This window comes from Zalophus californianus, chromosome 12 (genome assembly GCF_009762305.2).
Source record: "Zalophus californianus isolate mZalCal1 chromosome 12, mZalCal1.pri.v2, whole genome shotgun sequence".
NCBI lineage: Eukaryota > Metazoa > Chordata > Mammalia > Carnivora > Otariidae > Zalophus > Zalophus californianus.
The window spans coordinates 21,689,328-21,706,906 of record NC_045606.1 but is presented as its reverse complement, the minus strand read 5'-3'; the positions used below and the strand labels follow the sequence as shown (position 1 = coordinate 21,706,906).

At 38.4% G+C, this 17,579-nt stretch overlaps 3 protein-coding genes across 5 annotated transcripts in view; 1 reads left to right on the top strand and 2 right to left on the bottom strand.

The window, feature by feature from the left end:
• PHTF2 (putative homeodomain transcription factor 2) overlaps nucleotides 1–1,579 on the bottom strand; it is a 112,789-nt gene extending 111,210 nt beyond the window's left edge. For both annotated transcript variants that reach the window (XM_027574515.2, XM_027574516.2), the window contains exon 1: nucleotides 1,386–1,579. The gene's annotated coding sequence lies outside the window, so the exon portion shown is untranslated. The remainder of the gene's footprint in view (nucleotides 1–1,385) is intronic.
• A 325-nt stretch (nucleotides 1,580–1,904) lies between these two features.
• Nucleotides 1,905–6,227, top strand: TMEM60 (transmembrane protein 60). Its single transcript, XM_027573649.2, has 2 exons — nucleotides 1,905–2,117; nucleotides 5,534–6,227. The coding sequence occupies exon 2, from the start codon at nucleotides 5,584–5,586 to the stop codon at nucleotides 5,983–5,985; it is 402 nt and encodes a 133-aa protein (XP_027429450.1). The 5' UTR covers nucleotides 1,905–2,117; nucleotides 5,534–5,583; the 3' UTR covers nucleotides 5,986–6,227.
• A 7,463-nt stretch (nucleotides 6,228–13,690) lies between these two features.
• The window catches only part of RSBN1L (round spermatid basic protein 1 like), a 66,155-nt gene continuing 62,266 nt past the window's right edge, over nucleotides 13,691–17,579 (bottom strand). For both annotated transcript variants that reach the window (XM_027573650.2, XM_027573652.2), the window contains one exon: nucleotides 13,691–17,565. In XM_027573650.2, coding sequence (XP_027429451.1) covers nucleotides 16,924–17,565 — 642 coding nt within the window. In that variant the 3' untranslated portion in view covers nucleotides 13,691–16,923. The remainder of the gene's footprint in view (nucleotides 17,566–17,579) is intronic.

Sequence of the window (17,579 nt, the reverse complement as noted above, 5' to 3'; positions counted from 1 at the left end):
GCATGGCTCATTCTCCCCAGATTTTTAGATTGCTTTCCTCTGGAATCTGGAGGCTGAGCCACTACAACTGACAGGGGACACTCATTTCCTTCTCTTAAACTTAGCAATGTTTACTCCAAGAAGTTAGGATTTCATATTGTTATGCTATTTTACAGCTCTTTAGGCTTAAGTGCATAGTTTCCAAATTCTCAGAATGCTCCCTTTCAACTTTAAAATGCTATGAAAAAATCAGGTTGGGGAGAAAACAAATTTTTTTAAAAAAAATACATAATCTCTAAAAACAAGAGCAAATAAAGTGGCTATGCCCAAAGTCTTAGAGGGAAAAAAAAGAAAAATCCTGAAGTATCTAGTTGGCTCAAGCTAACCAAAAACTATAAAATCAAAGCACACAATTAACAAAATAACCTCAAAGTAAGCAGGATATACCATAAACAAAGACAGCAAGTATAAATTACAAAATATTTAATAATTCACGAATTTAAAAACTACTTGATATATAAATACTTAGACTAATAAATTGTTCCAGATTTTGTACTTCCCGGTCAGTATATGATGATATAAAGCAGTTCTTTTTTTTTGGGGGGGGGGGGCCAGGCTAAAAATAAAGTGATGGATCAGTGACAGAATGATCTCCAAAGTTATAGAAGGAGGTGTTGAGTTTAAAAATCATGCCTCGAAGGAACAATACCAAAATACTGGCTGTCAATATCAGGCAGATAAAAATAAGAAAAGGTAAGGCAAGCTGATGGACTGCAGTATTGTTTCCAGAGGGGAAACAGCCCTTCAGGCCCCTGAGAGAATTTCAGCACCCGCTCCGCAGTCAGTGCTAGAATCAGAACCAAACTGTTGCCTGCTCAGCGGGTGCAGGGCAGAGACCCTCCCTCCAGCCTGCGTCCTACATGCGCACAGTCGCCCCCTCCGCCCAAGCCCACTCCTCCGGCCGCTAGCTGACCTCCCCCGCCCGCCAGGGCTCGGCCACCCGATGCCCCTGCACGCCCTCCAGGACCCGGCGCGCCCCCAGCACAGCTCCAGGGGAAGGAAGCGGAGGAGAGGGGCCGCGAGAGGGGGCGGAGGGGCGGGAGGCGGCGCTGGGCTTCGGCCCGTCACCATTTAGGCTCGAGGACGGCACGGGCTCGGGAGGAGGGAGGCTGAGCCTCTGCCACCGGTCAAATGATGGGAGGGGACCGCGGTTGACCCCGGCGCGCAGGTGCCAGCGGCTGCCGGGGAAGTCACCGGCGGCGGAGGGCGATGCGTTGGCCCCGGAGCCCCCACCTCCATCCTGCCCTCCGCTTTCCTCCCTCGTCCTGCCCCATCCCCAGGATTCTGTCAGAACCCAACGACCTCCACACGGCCCGCCCAAGCACGGAGGTGATGTCGGCTCTTACCGTAGGAGCGGGCGCCGCGCCGCTAGGAGGCGGCTGGGGTGCGCGCGGGAGACTCCGAGGCGAGCGCCGCCGCCGCTGCGGGAGCCGGAGGAGTCACAACGAGGCTGCCGGCGGGAGCGCTGCCTCCAGAGCTGTCGCCCCACCCCCTCTCCCGCAGGATTTTGCGCCGGAGCCTGCAGTCTCCGCGCGCTGGCGGGGAGTGCGAGAGAAGGGGCGGGGAGCCCCCCTCGGGGGCGGAGCCAAGCGCTGGCTGGTCTGATTGGCGTCTGTGGGCCCAATGGGACCACGGATACTCCAGGCTGTGCTTAGACTGACTTTCCTCCTGGCCCGTAGCGGTAGAGAGGCGGGCCTAGTGGCTTCTTGTGGAGCAGCCTTTTTGACAAACCCGAACGTAAGAAAAGGTCGGTTGGTTCGCACTGGTGGCCAAATGGTCCAATTACCACAGGGAAAAGGGCCTCTGAAACTAGATTGGCATCCTCTCTACCTATAGGTAGAGAGGGTAGACCCAGGGGCGGTGGGAACCTGCCCCGGATGTGGGTGTGGCCCTGAGGTAGAACACAGAGCCACCACCGCGGTGGTCTGGGGAGGCGGAACTGAGATCTTTTTCTTGATTATCATGTGACGAGTTCTGGATTTAATGGAGGAGAAAGCGTGGAAAAGGCCAAGGATCCAAACTGGCGAGTTTTCTGATCTTCGCGCCCCTCCCCGCTCTCCGGCCAGCGGCGCTGCCAGGTGAGTCCCGGGCTCCAATGGGCGGGCATTCTCCCGAGGTGCATGTGCCCCTCCGGTGCCCCGGCGCTGGCTTCCCGATGCCTCAGGGGGGTTGTCGCTGCTTCCCACCCCCTTACACTTCCTGCCAAACGTACGGACAGCTGCTTGGCACCAGGCTTCTGCGTGCGTTTTGGATCGTGTGCAAGAAACCGCGTTCAGCTCCCAAAATGTGCTGGGCCCAAAGCGCAGAATGGGAATAGTCCGAATTAGGGCGAACCGTAGGTGTTGGAAGACTGAGGGCGAGGATAGTTTAGGAACGTCCTGAAGTTCTAGGGACAAGTAGGCCCCCAAATCATGTAAGTTGTAAGCAGAACGCTGTTCCTCTGAAGGAAGGTTAAGTTCTACAAGGCTGTTGAAGCAGGGGCCTTTCGAAAGCGACTCATTATTTAGAGGAATTGTGTTGTGTGCTCATAAGCAAAACTGTCTTTGGGATGGGGTGAGTTCATTTGGAAGAGGGCTGGCAGTAGCCAGAGAAGGACATGGGGGTGGTGTAGAACGCACTGTGGGCAAATTAATGAGTGCACACACAACTGCTAGATGCTGGAATGGTGGGCAGAGCCCTTTCGGTTTCCATTTAGGGACAATGCAGAAGATTTTGACAATGGATGATAAAGCATATGAACTAATACTTAACTATCTTCCTGGTACCAGTAGTAGTCCCCTCAAATAGGACTTTAGTAGAGCAAATTTTTGTTTTGGAGCATGCAACCCCCTCTGTTGAGATAAAAGACGACTAGTAGTAGGAAACAAATTACTTCAATTAATGAAGATTTATGAACAAGTAAAATTGGCGTTGTAACGCCCTGCATCCAGAATTCTTCAAACCTCATTTAAATATCGGCATAGTGCTTCCCAGTTGAGGGCATTTTAGTATAAGTGCATACAGAACTTTGTTGCATCCCACATTATAAAACTTGAAGCCACAAGACTGTGCTCTTTGTATCATCCTCCCATCTCCATCCCTAAAGTACCTATGTTGAGTGCAGCAACTGTTTCTATGACCAGTTGCTTACTCAGTCCTATATGCAAAAATTTGAACCCTGACTTATCCAATGGCTGATGGAAAAGTTGTGTTTAAACAAGTGTATTATCATAAACTTTTTAAACGTTCACAAAAATGGCCAGATAGATTGGAGATCAGGTTTGAGCAAACTTGATTTACAAAATGAAATCCATTTGTAGTTAATAATCAGTTCACACCCTTCACACCTCTTCTTCCAAATTCAGCCCCATATCCCACTATGGCAGCCTTTGGTCGGGAAGGGCGACCTGGAGAAAATGCCCTCTTGGGAGCAAAAGCATCTGCTTTTCATCCTGCTGTATGAAGCATCCGATCTGCCAGCTAAGTAAACAAGTGCTAGCAGATGGGTATCAGGGGAAAGGGGATTTAGGAGATCCATAAGTCACTATGATAGTAAAACAGATATGCACTCTTGCCCCGTGATAGCCACCCACTGTTTAAAGTAGTAGAGGTGTAGCAAACAGTATCAAAATTAGGGGTTTTTTTTTAAGATTATTTATTTGAGAGAGAGAACGAGTTGGGGAGGGGAGAGGGAGAAGCAGACCTCCCAGTGAGCAGGGAGCTTGATGGGCTTGATCCCCGGACCCTGAGAGATCATGACCCCGGCCAAAGGCAGATGCCCAACCAAGTCACCCAGGCGCCCCTCAAAGTTAGTTTTAAAATATAATTAATTAAACATGCTAGTCTAGGGCATTTTATTCATCTAGCCAGTTTCTTCACTTTTTCCTTGTTTCTTATTTCTTCCTGCATTTTTACTCCTACCCCTCATGCTTTTGCTACCCCGCCACCTTCTGATGTTTACCTCTCCATCAAGTGTCCTCTCTCAATCTCTGTCTCCTTTGTGGCCTATTTCCCTCAGTTTATAATCATATTTAGATTCTTCCTTTACTGAAAAATTTCTTCCTGACCCTTTCTCAATCTCATTATATATCTTGTCTTTCATCTTCTCTTCTTCAAATGTTTCAGAGGAATAAAGTGTTGTCAACTGTTTACATTTTGTTAACTCCTCACCCAACTGCTGCAGTCTGGCTTCTGATTTCCATTCTACTTACCCTTCTTCCAAATGGTCACAAGGTTGATATAAAAAGCTTGAACAAGTATAGAACATACTGTCAACCTGTATGTGAAGACTGAATAAATGCTTATGCCTATGTATGATAGATTAATGTGTCCCAATCAGACTTCCAAGTTTTTAAGAATTAATGGTTTTAGCAGTGAAAAAAAAATGAAAGGGCAAAATATTCTGGAAAAGAAATTCATGAGTAGTAGGCACTGGTCCTTTCAGGTATTAGAGTATATCCTAGAACATACCTGATCACAGTCATATAGTACTAGTGCGAAAGAGAAATATAGGTCAGTAGGACAGATCTACAGACAGATCTTATATTTTAGGGATATAAGAAATAACTTTCCGTTGCCTGGTTGGCTCAGTTGGTAGATCATGCAACTCTTGATCTCAGAGGCCTAAATTCAAGCCCCACATTCTTTAAAAAAAAGGGAGAGAGAGAGAGAGAAAGAGCCTAAATTATTGAATAATTTAGCATCTAATAATAACAAAATGTCAAAAGTTTAAGTGGTCTTGATTATTGGGTAGCAAGTAGCAAAAAATCAGGATTTATACCGCAAACCAAAAAATATATAATGAGTTGTATTAAAAAGAAAAATTCAGACTAATAGGTATTTATAAGAAATAATAGTATTAAAAAGAAAAATTCAGACTAATAGGTATTTATAAGAATTGCAGTGAGAAAATTTAATTTAAAAAGACCCAGACTAAGCTGTGTGAAAATCCAGGATTACCAATATATTTTGTATTATTTAGCCCAAAGATCTCCTCACACTCTTAATTCTATTTAATATCTGAATTTTTGTTAACCATTCCCTCCTTATTAAGACTCTCCTCCCTTGACCTGATAAGCACTTCCTCCTTTTTAACTACTTTGATTTTGAATGCTTTTTCTTAGTACATCTTGAAATTGAATGAAAATTTATAGATGTACAGATGTACAAAAAGAATTTAAGAATATCCTTGAGGTACAGGAATAAAGTCAGGAGTACCTGGACTTGAGTGACAGCAATGAAAAGGAACAGACTATTCTTGAGACATTTTGAATAGGGCTTATGCCCAGTTGATATACTAAAAGTTTTATTGTATTTTGTCATGGGCTATAAGGAATGATGAATGTAATGTTGTCAAAGATGGCTACAAATTTTACAGGGTTTGAAAGGAAGAATAGAATGTCTTCAAAATTAGGAAATCTGTGAGTGGGGAAGAACCAGCTTTGTTCACCAGGAATGGAAGTGATTTTTTTTTTTCTGGTATCAAAACAATCCTGACTTTTTTTCCTTCTCTTAGGGTTTATTTCCCTTTTTTCGACTCTGCAACAGCCTCTTTAAACTGTTTAAATGAGAATGTCCTTGGCTCAGAGAGTACTACTCACCTGGCTTTTCACATTACTCTTCTTGATCATGTTGGTGTTGAAATTGGATGAGAAGGCACCTTGGAACTGGTTCCTCATATTTATTCCAGTCTGGATATTTGATACTATCCTTCTTGTTATGCTGATTGTGAAAATGGCTGGGCGATGTAAGTCTGGCTTTGACCCTCGACATGGATCACACAATATTAAAAAAAAAGCCTGGTACCTCATTGCAATGTTACTTAAATTAGCCTTCTGCCTTGCACTCTGTGCTAAACTGGAACAGTTTACTACCATGAATCTGTCCTATGTCTTCATTCCTTTATGGGCCTTACTGGCTGGGGCTTTGATAGAACTTGGATATAACGTCTTTTTTGTGAGAGACTGACTTCTAAGGACATCATTCATTTTATTGCCGTTCAACAAGCTATCATTAAAGTGTTCTGAATCCTTGCAAGCTTGAAGAATACCAGAGAACTGAAAAAATAACCAAATGTAGTTTTATACTGCTTCCATAAAATAGTCTTTGTGAATCATGGACTTCTAGTCAATCCAAAGCTTAATTATTCAATATTTCAGTTATTAATATCCTTATTATCCCTATATAAATAAAGTTTGTTTTTGACCTTATTTTTCTACTTGACTCTTAATAATCTGTTGTACATATGTGGTCAGTTTTTAAAGTATGTAAATAAGAAGCCTTTAATCTACATTATTCGGGTAGAAGTTTTAATATATCACAGCCTCATTATGACCAAAGTAAATGGTCATTTGTGCTTGTAAATTACGGAGGAAAAAACCTAGTTACTGAAATAGTTGTGCCACTTCATGTTTACATTCAGAAGGAATCTGAGAGTTTGACAGATTTTTATCTAAGCTAACATCATTGCTACTTCTCCCTTTATGACCCATGAATTACAGGTGGCATATTAAAACAGAGCAGAGGCTTGCCTCCTCCTAAAGTTAGAGGGACCTTTCATCATGGTTGAATCAGGACAGTTCCTATTTATGCCTTTGTCCTGGGCCTCAGGAAGTTAGTGCCCCTTTCACTCTTAAAAGTGCCCTGGCTTGAGAATTTATAGATGATCCTACCAAGGCACTCAACCCATTCCAGTGAAGCATAGGTGACATTACTTAGAAGAATTCCAAACAGTCTTATGTACATTATAACCCTAAAGCAGGTGATTGTTCTTGACCTATAAAGCCCTCACTTTTAGCTTTGGGAAGAACCCAAAGTAGTATTTTGTCTGTTTTAAAAATATCTAACACCCAAGAAAGTGATTTCTGGCTGCTAGTACTTGAGAGGATCACTTTGAATATAGCATTTTGGTCTAGTTCTCCTTTGTAAAGCAGATAACATGACAAAGTTTAAGCTACAACACCACAAATTAATATAGCTGAACTCGTTGTTTGAAACTAAAGAGCTAAGCTAAATAAATAAAAATTGATCAGTTACAAGCGTTTTCCTGTCTTGCAATTGGTATATATTCCTATTTTGAGCATCTAAAAATAGGATGGAAAAGGATCGTTAATATGGGGAACATAATGTTCCAGACTTGATTAGATATTCCTTATTCAGCTGAGAGGTCCAAACAATTTGGTCTCTCTAATGATAGATTCAAAGTAGAAGAACGCTTTCATCTCAATGAGAAACCAGATAGGAGGATTTTGAAATTCAGCAAAAGCTGTATTTGTGCAAGTATTATCTGAGTATGATCTCTCACAGGGAAAAGGAAAAGAACAGCACCACGTGCAAACAATTAGCTGGGTCAGGAGTCAGCAAAATTTTTTCTGTAAAGGTTTATCTAGTAAATATTTTAAGCTTTGTGGGCTATATCGTTTCTATCTCAACAGCTCCGATCAGCTCTGTGATGAAAAAGCAGCCATAAACCATGGGTTATGTTCCAATAAAACTTTATGGACAATGAAACTTAAATTTTGTAAAATTTCTACATATCACAAGGTAGTATTCTTTCGACTTTTGTTCCAATTACTCAAAACTACAAAAACTATTCTTGCCTCACAGCCATACAAAAAACACCCCAAGCTAGGTCATAAAACAAGCAAAAGCAGAAATTCTGTGTGAGATTTCTAAGAGAAAAGGTGGGACAGGTCTCCAAGGAAATAGAAACTGGGTAAAAATTATATCTAAAAGGCAACACAATAACCAACCTGTTGACCCATGAGGATCAATTAATTGTAGTAGTGTCTGAGAGGTTCCCAGAAAGTAGAACTTTTTCTTACTTGTTAGTATACTGACAGACTAAATAAACAACTTACAGCTTAAGTTATTGACGTGCACCTCCTTGATTCTGGTACCAATTCCAATGTGTGTTTTATCCCCATACCACCAAGGAATTCTTTCAGTTCTGACACTACTTAGAAATATTATCTGATCCCATAGGTTAAGGGTTCAATCCCAGAAGACTCCTCCTCCCTCCAAACTTCAGATACCAAATACAAATCCAGCTATAGACTGGATGTTCCCACGACTCCCTTGATTAATTTGCTAGAGCAGCTCACAGAACTCAAACATTTTACATACTAGATTACCAGTTTATTATAAAAGAATATAACTCAGGAACAGCAAGATGGAAGAAATGGTAAGGCAAGGTATGGGGAAGGGGCAAGGAGCTTCCATGCTCTCTGGGCATACCACTCTTGCCCCATCTCCTTGTGTTCACCAATCCCAGAAGCTCTCTGAACCCCGTCCTTTTAGGATTTTACGGAGGCTTGATTACATAGCATATTAATTAAATCATTGGCCATTGGTGACTGAACCCAATCTCCAGTTCCTCTCCCCTGGGAGATAAGGAAGGAGGAAAGTTCCAACCCTTTAATCACATGGTTGTTTCTCCCTGGCAACCAGCCCCCATCCTTAGGTTACCTAGGAGTTTTCCAAGTCACCGCATTAACATAAGCTCAAAAGACACCTTTATCACACTAACAGGAAATTCCAAGGAATTCCTGTGCCCAGAATAGGGATAAAGACCAGATGTTTATTTCTCATACATTACAATATCACGGTCTCAGCGGTTGGAATACATTTAAAACGTTAAATAAAAAGAGAGCAGATAGAAATTATGCTCACAGATAGAAAAAGCAAAACTAATGGAATAATATATAAACAATATTGCAGAAAAATACTTTCCCATTTGTTTTTAGTTCTAGGAGATTTCCTTTATAACAAAGATTTAACTTAAACATGAAAGGTTCCTTATGAAGCCAGTATTTTCCAGGTCAGTATGGACAAGAAGTAACTTATTCTGGTTTGGGGCAAAAGATTTATAAAAAATTGAGTAAAAGCAACTTGTGAACAAAATAACTGTTTTAAGACTTGAAAATATGAAAAGTAGAAAATATTCAAAGAATTCACAACTTGTTCAGCAATATTTCATGAACACAGAGGCTGGGTATGGGGGTACCATCAATCCATCACATGAAACATGAACACAAATCCACCAACAGAGAGCTTTCAAGCACCAAGAAAATTTGTTGCCCACAGCTTCTAGAAGTAAAGACCCATCTGTGGGCTAAAGTTTACTGTGACTTTAAAAGTTATTAACCTTACAAATTAGGTCATCTGCTTTCCACTCTGCTTTTTACAGTGCAGCAAATAAGAGAAACTGATGTGACTGATGAACAGAAGTGATGGCCAAAAAAAGAGAGGAAACCATAGAACAACTTTCATTAGAGGCAGGCATATTACTATGCACCTGTGTCATCAAGAATAGTTCTTTCTCTTTACTGAGAGAAAATTAATCAGAATCCTTTTAGCATTATATTAAGAAACAGGCCACAAACTACAAAAGGAGTTTCCTTTAATCTTGATTGGTCAGGTTTGCACAGTAAATGTCAGTTGTTTGGTGTTCTTATAATTCATGACATAGTGAAGGTACGTGGGAATTACAGTGTTAGAAACAGGATAAAACAAAGGAAAAAAACCTTATTATAATAATGATGGAAAAACTAAAGCCCAGATAAATGAAATGAAATCAGTCCATGGTCATTGATAAATGGAGTTTTAACTCCAAATGCTATTTCCAAAATAGATTTGCTGTTGGAAGAAAAAAAAATAAAAATGCATCCATGGAAGATAACATACCAGTTATCAAATGCCAAATAAAGTAACCCTAGGCTAAAAGCTTTTATGAGAGGGATCTACTTTACATGTAAATGTTTTACTCTCATTTTGCTTGTCCTATGTTCAAATTACCATACTGTAATCATACTGATATCTTACACCACAAAGTAAATTTACTACCACTATCATCTATATACTACAAACCCAAATTTGTAATCAGGAAAAGGCAGTCTGTAACATGATTTTGAATTGCTGGCCCAGGGCAAAATAGTGAACTAGGAAGAAGTATGTTTTGGAAATCTACGTACCTCCACCATACCTCATGACCCCTTGATAAACATCTTCCTCTTCCCAGATGCCTATCCTTTGCCCAAAATTAGAGAGAGGAATACAGAGAAAATATAATTAGTGAGAAAGGCATAAAATGATTAGGCTGACCCAGAATATAGCTCTTCTATTCTTTTTACTATGTTGATTCCAGAAGCAGAAGCTAACATTTGTAGTATCTACAATATATATAAACCAATGCACTAAGTCTTGGGCATGTTCTGTCATTTAATTTTCACCACCAATTAACAGAATAGGTATTCCCTCCTCCCCCTTTTTACTGATATGCAATAAAAGCTAAGTGATTTCTCAACGTTATACAAGTGTATCCCCTTTCATGAGCCATAGCTGTACTGCTCAAATGCCCTCAGCATAGCATCATACTAGGGGAAGAAGGTCTGTGAAAATGTGCCACCTTTATGTACTTGTCCCACTGCTGCAACAGAATGGATATTGACTAAAAATATGAGTGCATGTTATCACCTTCAATATTTTCAATTTTTGAATATTTGTATCAATAGGGAGACTTTATCTTGCCAAGTTAAGACTTAGCACGCTAAAAATCTGATTCAGACTATAAGATATTAAGGTGCTTCTTATATGATTATTTGCCATTTTAATCACTTTAGGTCTAGTTTAAATTTATCCTCAATTTGTAATGAGTGTATCTCTAGTTGAAGAAAAAAGTTTGGTGAGTTTTACAGGTTTAACGATCTTTACAATACTTTCTCCACATTGCCCAAGGGGCCTAGATATTTAACAGGTAGCTTCTTAAACTTTATTCATAAGACTGAAGTACAAGATAGAAACTCGGTCTCTTTATAGTGCTTGCTAATCCAATTTTCTCCACTTTTCTGTTGCAATTCTAGAATTACATTACGAAATAAAGTCAGAGACAGTTTTTATATCATAGAAACCTACATAGTTTTTCCCACCCCCAGTAAAGTTAAGGTACAACTTTTGTTCCTTCAAATATTTATTGAATACCAAGTGTATATATTAGGTGTCAAGGATACAAAAAAGGGATTAAAAAGAAAAAACTTGTAACTTCTAGTTCATGGTTTAGGTAAAGCCCAACGTGTACTTAACTAATGTGTACATTAAATGATGTGAACAAAGGGATGCAAGAAGCAAAGAAATGGTCCTACACCAGCTTTGGGGTGAGGGGACAGTTGGAACGGATGAACTCAGTAAAAGACACTAAGATGTTTAACTAGAGTTTTGAAAAAAGATTTCACGGTATTATATTCCAAGCAGAGATTTCCCCAGCAAAAGCAAAGAATTTTAAAAGTACACAAAGGAAATGGCAAGTCCTGGCACCTGGTAAAGCTGAAAATTGGGTACATTAATGGAAGACTGGTGGATGAAGCTGGAAAGGAAGGGCCATATCATGAAGGCTTTTTGGTGTGATACTGAGATTTGGCTTCTAGTCTTTAGGAAAGGAGCCACAGAATATTTCTAAGCAAAAGAGTAACAATCATATCTATCTTAGATTAATCTGGTAGTAACAAAGAATGGATTGGAATGGGGGTAGAGGCAGAGGACTGCAGGCAGCCTGGAACATTTTAGGCTATTTTAAGAGTCCAGGTAAGATGAATATCTACTATAACAAGAAAGTAGACAAATTATGAACACTTCCGGGGTCAACTCAAGAAAATCTCATGACAAACATTGTATATAGTTAGAAGAAAAGATAGAGAAATGTAGGCAGAGACATAGTGATGCCAATACCCAAATTAGGAGGGAAAGGAAGAGCTAATGCTTGGGGGCAAGGGAGAAGAGAAGGATTTAATTCTGATTACACAGATCTTAGAGCTGAAGTGAGAAACCAAGGCGGACTGAAGTCATGGGGTCACGAAGATAATTCAGGGACAAAGTGTAGAGACCTAAAGAACCTGCTTTAAATAGTAGTGGCTAAGGCAAAAAGACATCCAAAGAAATGGAAAAGCAAAACAGAACAGATAGGTCATACATACAGAGTTTTAGGGAGTAAAAGATTGCTAACAAGTGCCGCAAGGATTAAACAGAAGTATTAAGGGGTGCCTGGGTGGCTCAGTTGTTAAGCGTCTGCCTTCGGCTCAGGTCATGATCCCTGGGTCCTGGGATCGAGCCCCGCATCGGGCTCCCTGCTCAGCGGGAAGCCTGCTTCTCCCTCTCCCACTCCCCCTGCTTGTGTTCCCTCTCTCGCTGTGTCTTTCTCGGTCAAATAAATAAATAAAATCTAAAAAATAAATAAATAAATAAACAGAAGTATTAAGAAATGAAGCCACTGAATTTGGCAGTCAAAAGTAGACCTTTGAGGGAACCACTTCAGCTGGGTGACTAAATTTGAGGATTAAGACAAAATTATACTGAAATGAGGAAGTGAAGGCAGACAGTTTTCCAAGAACTCTGTCAGTCAGGAAGAGGTATGGAACAACAGCATAAACAAAAGCCAGACTAAAGAAGTTTTTGTTTTTGTTTTTTTAAAGAAGATAGAAGACTCGAGATTTTTCACATATATGTCTGGCTCAGTTAAAAACAAAATTTCAAAGAAAGAAGAAACTTGGGTAGAGGGAGGATGTAGAACTGCCTGTCCAAATAAAATTTTAAACGCCACATTATGCAAAATATTTGCAACTATACTGACTTGTCCCTGAATCTGCATACTTTGTAGTCTTCAGTAGTACCAAGGCAATGAACTTTATAGGAAAGCATACAGATTTAACATTTTAAAAATATAGATACGTAAATTCTGAATTTCAAAATGTGTAGAAGGATCCAGAGTTCTTATATTTTAATAGTGCAGTTCTTGGAAGGCAAATAATAGTAATAAAACATGTAAGTAGTATGTTTTAATTTTACTTTTAATTTCTAGTTAACATAAATTCTATTTGCCTACATTTTATTCTAAGCTCATTCACACTCCCTGGTTGGGCCTAAAGTCCTAGAAGGGAAGATAAACTGAAATGCAAGATGTTATCCCCTTCTTTTTCCCTGATCTCCCAGTAGAGATATGACATAGAACATCTGTAAACGTAAAGAAGAAAAGGCATCTCTGCTTTTAGCCTCTTGTGCTTGACATTCTAAAAAGCGATGGTTCCCATCTGCAATATGCAGTATGTTAGAAAAAGAAAAGCCAGAGCAGAGAGAGAGATTTATACTTCTTCCGAGTTGTCCTTTTAATTATTTTATCTGAGGTACACTGTCAGTGCCAAACATGTCAAACATAACTTTTTCATGAAATAGACAAGGCATTCTAAAACCAGTAAAATTCTGTTTACATATCAAAGTAGTTACATCAGGTGGAATATTAATAATCAAGAGCTCTTCTACCACTCTGAAGACCTACAACCCATCATGTCACTTTTTACCAGCTTAAAAGTATCTTGAAAACAATGCACTTTTGTCCTCCCCTCCTGGGACAGAAATAGTCCCGTCTAGAGGGAAGGGAAGTGATTTAGCATGCCATCCCAGCACCCACACCGAACTAGTTTAACAGCCTTGCTTAAGGTAATCCTCAATATTCTAGGCTGGCATGAGTCAACTTTTGATAATTTTTAAGAGAAAAAAAAGACTTTCAGATTGGAATCACTTTCAAGATCTTATGGTTTCATTTGAAGACGAAGAAACAAGAATTTTTAAAGATGACGAGATGAAAATGTCAAATATAAGAAAATAATACAAAACAAAGGTAAAAAGATTACAGTTATCAATTTTAGTATTTATTGAAAGGTGGAAGACAAGGAAAATTCCTCTCAAACTCTAAAAACAATCTTGCATCTCTGCTAAATGTAAAATGAACTTTTAGATATTTGCTTTACATGACAATAAACTTGTCCAACAAAATAACCGAATGCAAATTTACCAAAACAGTGCTAATCTATTATTTACAAAAATGATCTCACCTGCCATTATGTATTTGGGGAAAAAAACCGTTTCACACTCAGGAACACTAATGAAGTAACTTGAAGACATAACACAAGAAATACAATTTGTCCTACCCTCTCTGGCCCTTCCCTCCCTAAAGTTATAGAATGGATTGAAAATGAATATATGTGGGAATAAACATAGTATTTCCAATAATCTTACTTACACACACACACACACACACACACACACACACACACACACACGTGTTGTGCCTGATCAACCTAATCTTTATTTAAGGTCAGCAGCCTTAGGGAAAAGGGAGATAATGAATATGGCTTTAGTCAAGTTTTCAACTAAATATCACAAATGCTTAATTCTTTTGCTAGCTAACCAGCTAACCTGAGAATGGAAAAGATTCTACTTCTTCAATAGCTAATAGGTATGAACCAAAGTAATTAAAAAAAACAAAACAAAACACTGTAGCAGACACCACTGAGGTACCTTAGTTTTTTTTTTTAAAGGTCTATCAATTTAATAATTCACATAATAACTGTTTATATAGCATAAGATCATATGGAAACTACATCTTAAGTGCTTTATCGTTCTGGTCCAAGAAATTGGAAAAATCAACAAAAAAATGAGTGTTCAGGTAAAGAACTGGAATGGAGTAACTAGGAAACCATTAATATAATGCAATATTGAAATAGAAATTATGTGTGTTTAAAAAAGGTAATCAGCAAGTTCTTAGATAGCAACTGAAGAGGATTTTAAAAATTATAACCCGTAAGACAAGGGATATAATATTATTCAAGGTGACAAAGCTGTACCTTGAAATCTTGAGCCCACTGATTTATGTTTCATTTATATTGTAAAATGCATACATATATGTATTTTACAAAACTTTTAAATTTTCAAAATATGGAGAAGTTTTGAGTATTGGTCATATAAGGAACTAAAAGCAACCACTGTGGTTATTTTAGATATGTCTTTTAGTTAAAAGTTTAAGGCTCAAGATATTTTGGAGGGATACTCTAAAGACATTTTATTACTGTATGATCTCATGTATCTATGTGTATACTACTAGAAAACTAAAATATTGTTAAATATATCACTCTACAATTAAAAAAAAACATTTTAACCACTTCAATTAAAAAAGAAAACATTTTAACCACATGCTCTCCTATTTCTCAATACTGGTTTGTTATGAACTTTTTTATCCCCAAAAAGTAGATGCAAATGATAAATTTAGCTTAACAGAGAAGATTAAAGTGGTGAGGAGCAGGCTAAGACAGTAACATAAAACAAAATCCCTATTTACATTATCATGATTTATACCTTCCTTATCCCATGAAAATTCCTATATTGCAAATATATTGATTTCCTATAAACCATTGAGATTTCCTACAGTATTTGCCTAACCCTTTTAAACTGTGGGCCAGAAATGATGTCACTGCTGCAACTGATTTTTTTCTGGTGAAATGCCTCAACTGGCTTCTCCCTAACCATAAAGATAAGCAGTTTTATGGGTACCACAAATGAGGCTGGAGCAGAAACAATTTCAACAGCAACACTAAACAAAAGACAGCACAAAGAATCTCAGTTAAAAGTCATCAACCAAAGTATGAGCCCAGAAAAATACCAAAGATAAATAAAATAAATGTGCAATGAGCAGTGTTCCTTATACCAAAGCATACATTAAAGACATCTGTTTGACTTTTAATTACAGTAGCAGAAGCAGTCTCAAATAGTGCTGAAGTCCATCACTGAAGAGATCTATTTTAATCTTTAGCTAGGCACTGGCAATCCTACCCTAATTTTACTTTCCAGGGCTTTTTTGAGAAAAAGGTAGGGAGAAGGATCCTTAGAAAAATGAGGTAACACATCTTATTTTGTTAGTTATATCTCTGTATATGGCAGTTGAGTCATGGCCCTTAAGATTTTGTATTTGTCAGACTTTCCTCCTGTTCTGCAAGAAAAATGTTGAGAGGATTTTAACTGCTCACAACTAAACATTCTGTAACTAAAGATTTTTACTCAGCTACTATTAAATATAATACAGGTGCTTATTAGTAAGAACATTTTCTCAGCTTCTTCTCATTCCAGACACTCTATATAGAGAAGATTTACGTTAGGGCTATGTAATCTGGCCATGTAACTTCATGAGTTAGAAGAGTTCAATACCACTAACAGACCTTGTTTCTCCCAACTTTATAAAATTGCTTCTATTACCTAAACTGCTTTCTGAATGTTGAATATAAATATTTTAAAATGTATTCCAGGGAGTGAGGCTAGAAGTTTCACATATTCACCTTAAATTTCAGCAATTTAAGAAGTTATGCAAAATATGATATACGTATCTATATATATTCCCATACATACACACATTATATAAATATGCTTTCATAACTGAATCTTGTTTTCAAAAATGCTTACACAGTGTGGGGAATTTAAATATTCACTAGATTCGAATACTTACATTTGCACTCCATTACCACTCTAAATGGATACACCAGCAGAAACATAATAGACCAAATAAATGACTTAACTGAATTGTCAGTTTGTCTTTTTGCAGACCCAACAGAAAACATATTTATTATTATGAACCTTTATTAAGTGGCTCACATTTCAGTATAAATCACACTAAAAAGATTTTTTAAAAGCTATTTACACTACAGTGCTGACACATTAAAATGAAAAAAAATTGGTATAAATAAGCTCTATGGAAAAGCCTTAAATTGTCAAAAAAGAATTCTGGCTCATATTACAAAAAATATATATATATATATATGTTAATGTCAGCTCTATTCTAAAACCTACAATTCCAAATCAAATGATTCTTTAAAGACTCCTTTTGTTTAAACCTGTAATATTTACAGTGCATCTGGCCCTAAGTGCTTTGATCCTTCACAGTTATGGACAGGCACTGAGGAATGTTACAAAGCTACATAAACTCTATTTTGTAACAGACTTGGGAGCAAGTCCTTGGCTTGCTTTCAGAATTCATGAATCTTTATTACATTATTAACTTTAAAAAAAAAAGAATTTTAAATGGTATGTACAAATTTAGCACAAAATGTCATCATCTTTTCTATCTTGATTTGAATGTGCTGAACTATGTTGCCTTGTATCAACTAGACTTATGAGACTTCCAGGGCACAATTCTTCTTTTAAATCTTTGTTGCTATTTTCAAATTTAGAGTCCATGTCAATCTTAAATTCTGTAAATTGAACATGATCCAATTTTGCTTTAACATTCTTGCCATCCATATTATTCGGTGCTCTAGTCTTTTCAGGAATATAAACATTCACAGGTTCTTCCTTGATTCTTACAGCTGCAATAGGTTCATGTTTAATCTGCTGTAATTCAGATTTAGAATGAAGTTTGTCTGAAAAATTAGAATCCAAGGAGGTTTTGCTTACAGCACAAATCACGTGGTCAGTGTGAGGTCCAAGAACTGATGTTGTGGAATCTGGTGATGTGCCTGTTTCGTGAGTAGCTGTATTCTGAGCAGTCTCCTCCTCTGAGTGATACAACTTGAGCCGAACATGCCATGCTAAACTGCATACTGCTGAAACTGTCTTGAACTGATGAACAACATTCCTTGGAATAAAATAAATGTCATTATCATACAGCTGAATCCTGGCATAGCGGATGCCTTCCCTCCTCAGTTGATTAAGTTTTGCATCATCAACCCACTGGACACACTAAAAAAAAAGAA